Source organism: Rhamphochromis sp. 'chilingali' (genome assembly GCF_963969265.1).
Source record: "Rhamphochromis sp. 'chilingali' genome assembly, chromosome: 14".
Lineage (NCBI taxonomy): Eukaryota > Metazoa > Chordata > Actinopteri > Cichliformes > Cichlidae > Rhamphochromis > Rhamphochromis sp. 'chilingali'.
Window position 1 is genome coordinate 21343978 of NC_137941.1, and position 3143 is coordinate 21347120.

General features: G+C 45.7%; 1 protein-coding gene across 1 annotated transcript; it reads left to right on the forward strand.

Moving 5' to 3' along the window:
* Window positions 1–271: 271 nt before the first annotated feature.
* Window positions 272–2051, forward strand: pou3f3a (POU class 3 homeobox 3a). Its single transcript, XM_080903166.1, has one exon. The coding sequence runs from the start codon at window positions 761–763 to the stop codon at window positions 2027–2029; it is 1269 nt and encodes a 422-aa protein (XP_080759292.1). The 5' UTR covers window positions 272–760; the 3' UTR covers window positions 2030–2051.
* Window positions 2052–3143: the final 1092 nt, after the last annotated feature.

A 3143-nucleotide genomic window follows, 5' to 3' on the forward strand; every position in this document is an offset into this window, starting at 1 on the left:
CGCGCAGTCAAACCATGTTTGGTCTATTTTTTTCGGCTTGATTGTAATTTTCTAGTAAATTGATGCTTTTTTTCTCCCTCAGGAAGAACTCTGTGCACCCGAGGCTCAACTGTGAGACACACCAACTCCTCGCTGCCTGTGCGTCCAATCAGCGGGAGCTCTGGAGAGCCTTTCTGTTGTAATTGGATGGAAATCGAGAGGAATACGCAGGCTTGGCACAACGTAAACACACGCTCGTCTCCTTCGCTCTGTAGAGGACGCACCGGGTTGAGCAGATGCAGTGAACTAAACAACCGATAGGACAGCAGACGCTTTAAAGGTTTTTTTTTAGTCATTTAGTCTAACCCGAAGCGTTTATATCAGAGATGTGAATAGGCAAGCAGACTGCGTATCAACTCTTCAGTTTTCACGGTGCAAAGAAGGCTGTGTTTTTTTCATAGGCGACCATTAAGTCTGTGGATTACGCACGCCGGAGCTCCCGGGACAGAGAAAAGTTGTGAAACTATCGTTTTGCCGCACAGGAATACGTAAGAGAGCATGTTCTGCCACAATGGTTACAGCAAGCGCACGCTGCTTAACTGAAAATATAATGTACGTCTCAATGGAGTGATTTGGCACTTTCCCCCCACTAATTGGGCAAAAAAGAAAAAGAAAAGAAAACTCGTTTAGAGTGAAATAGACAGAATTTATTTATGGATTAGAGCAAAGACTATTTTAATTTTTTTTTACTCAAACACAAGAAAAGAGAAATAAAAGATATATGATTTGGGGGATGGCAACTGCCACTTCAAGCCCATACCTAGCCAGCAGCAGGATTTTATCCAGCCCGGTCCTTCACTCTGACCGGAGGGGTGGTGGTATGCAGTCTGGCGGCACCGCTGTGACCACAGTGTCTAGTGGATACAGAGGGGACCCTTCAGTGAAGATGGTGCAGAGCGACTTCATGCACGGAGCCATGGTAGCAAGCAACGGGGGGCACATGCTAAGCCATGCCCACCAGTGGGTGACATCGTTGCCTCATGCAGCAGCCGCAGCGGCCGCCGCTGCAGCGGCAGTAGCGGAGACCGGCTCTCCGTGGCCCCCGAGTTCCCAGCCACAGGATGTAAAGAGAAACGCCGGCAGGGACGACCTCCACTCGGGTTCTTCCCTTCACCACAGGTCTCCGCATCTAGGACCTCACCAGGCGCACACGGGAAGTTGGGGAGGCACCTCCACTGCGCACATCAGCATCACTGAGGGGGAGCAGCAGCAGCAACAGTCCCTCATTTACTCCCAGCCAGGAGGATTTACAGTCAACGGGATGCTGAGCTCACACACCGGGCAAAGCCTCATGCACTCGGGGCTGGTGCGCGGAGAATCACCTCGGCTGGACCACGGCAGCCACCATCACCACCAACACCATCATAATCATCACACGCACCATCACCAGCAACACGGTCTGGGCCACGAATCGCATTCAGACGAGGACACCCCTACGTCCGATGACTTGGAGCATTTCGCCAAACAGTTCAAACAGCGACGGATCAAGCTTGGTTTCACCCAGGCAGACGTGGGCTTAGCTCTGGGCACTCTGTACGGCAACGTGTTCTCACAGACCACCATCTGCAGATTTGAGGCGCTTCAGCTGAGCTTTAAGAACATGTGCAAGCTGAAACCTCTGCTGAACAAATGGCTGGAAGAGGCTGATTCCACCACTGGGAGCTCGACCAGCATCGATAAGATCGCCACCCAGGGCAGGAAGAGGAAAAAGCGCACTTCCATCGAGGTGAGCGTAAAAGGCGCACTGGAGAGCCACTTCCTCAAGTGTCCCAAACCTTCCGCACAGGAGATCAACTCTTTGGCGGACACTCTGCAGCTGGAGAAAGAGGTGGTCAGGGTCTGGTTCTGCAACCGCAGGCAGAAAGAGAAGCGCATGACGCCGCCGGGACTTCCGCGCACTCCAGAGGACGCATATTCACAAGTGGGTAGCATTGGACCTGACACACCGTCTCCCTCCATAGAGTGCAAGAGGTTGTTCAGCGATACGTGAAAGAGCCCCCAAATAACAGGGATGAAACACAAACAACAGCCTCTGTTTTATAAACATGGGTCTCAATGAAACCTTTGATTAACTTTTTATTCGCTACCATTGATCCAAAAAGTAGAATTGTTATCCAATGTTCATATCAGGACTGGACACATCACAACCGCCCTTTAGCCATCGTTATTTGGCATTTTTCTGCTCCCTGAAACAGCCTCTGGGACAAAAAATTATATTTCGGTCTAAATTAAATCTGAACAAAAAACAACTGAAAATTATTTAAAGGAAATGTTTGGTCACCAAAACCGGAGATATTCGAGCAGAAACAAGTTATTTCCATATCTTTGTACTGTAAAAATAATAGTTCCCTTGTGATGCTGCAGAAACTGATGTCCCACATGCTAGACTGAACTATAATCTACGTTTTTAATCAAACACACCGCTTTATCCAGTGTTGAGTTGTTTCTAATGAGCAATAATTTCTCTTCATTCAAACCTGTTTCTCACTTTGTGTTGTGTGTCGGTGGATTTTTTACATTTTTTTTTATTTTTTTGTGGCACAGTTTAAGGTTTCAACAAGCGATTTACAGTTATTCCAATATTTGTACTTTCCTTTAATCCTTTTCCATTTAGCAAACGGTCTCTTAAGGTTATGTACAAGTTTGCTGTGTATTGTGGTGATATGGACTATTTATTTATTTTTTGCCACTGTGTTTATTTTCATGGAATAGACCAATTATTTAATAAATTTGACATAAACCTTGTGTTAGATACCGGAGCGTTATTCTTAAGGGCCATGTGGACACACACACGCACAAAGAGAGACATGCATATATATATAAACACACAGAATCTCTTCATCAGAGTCATTTGAATTTGATATAATATACAATATATCCCATAAGAGATACAAAGAAGTCATAAAGGCAAAAAAAAATTTACATAGTCAGTCCATTTTGCTCAGGCGTCTCGTTATCATTGTTTTCATGTCTGTTTGGTAAATCATCTGTGCAAACTTCTGCCATTTTTCCCTGTTTATGACAATCTATAGAAAAGTGGCTTAATTGGTTCACTAAGAAATTATTTACCTGATGGACTAATAGTGAAAAAATAACCACACATC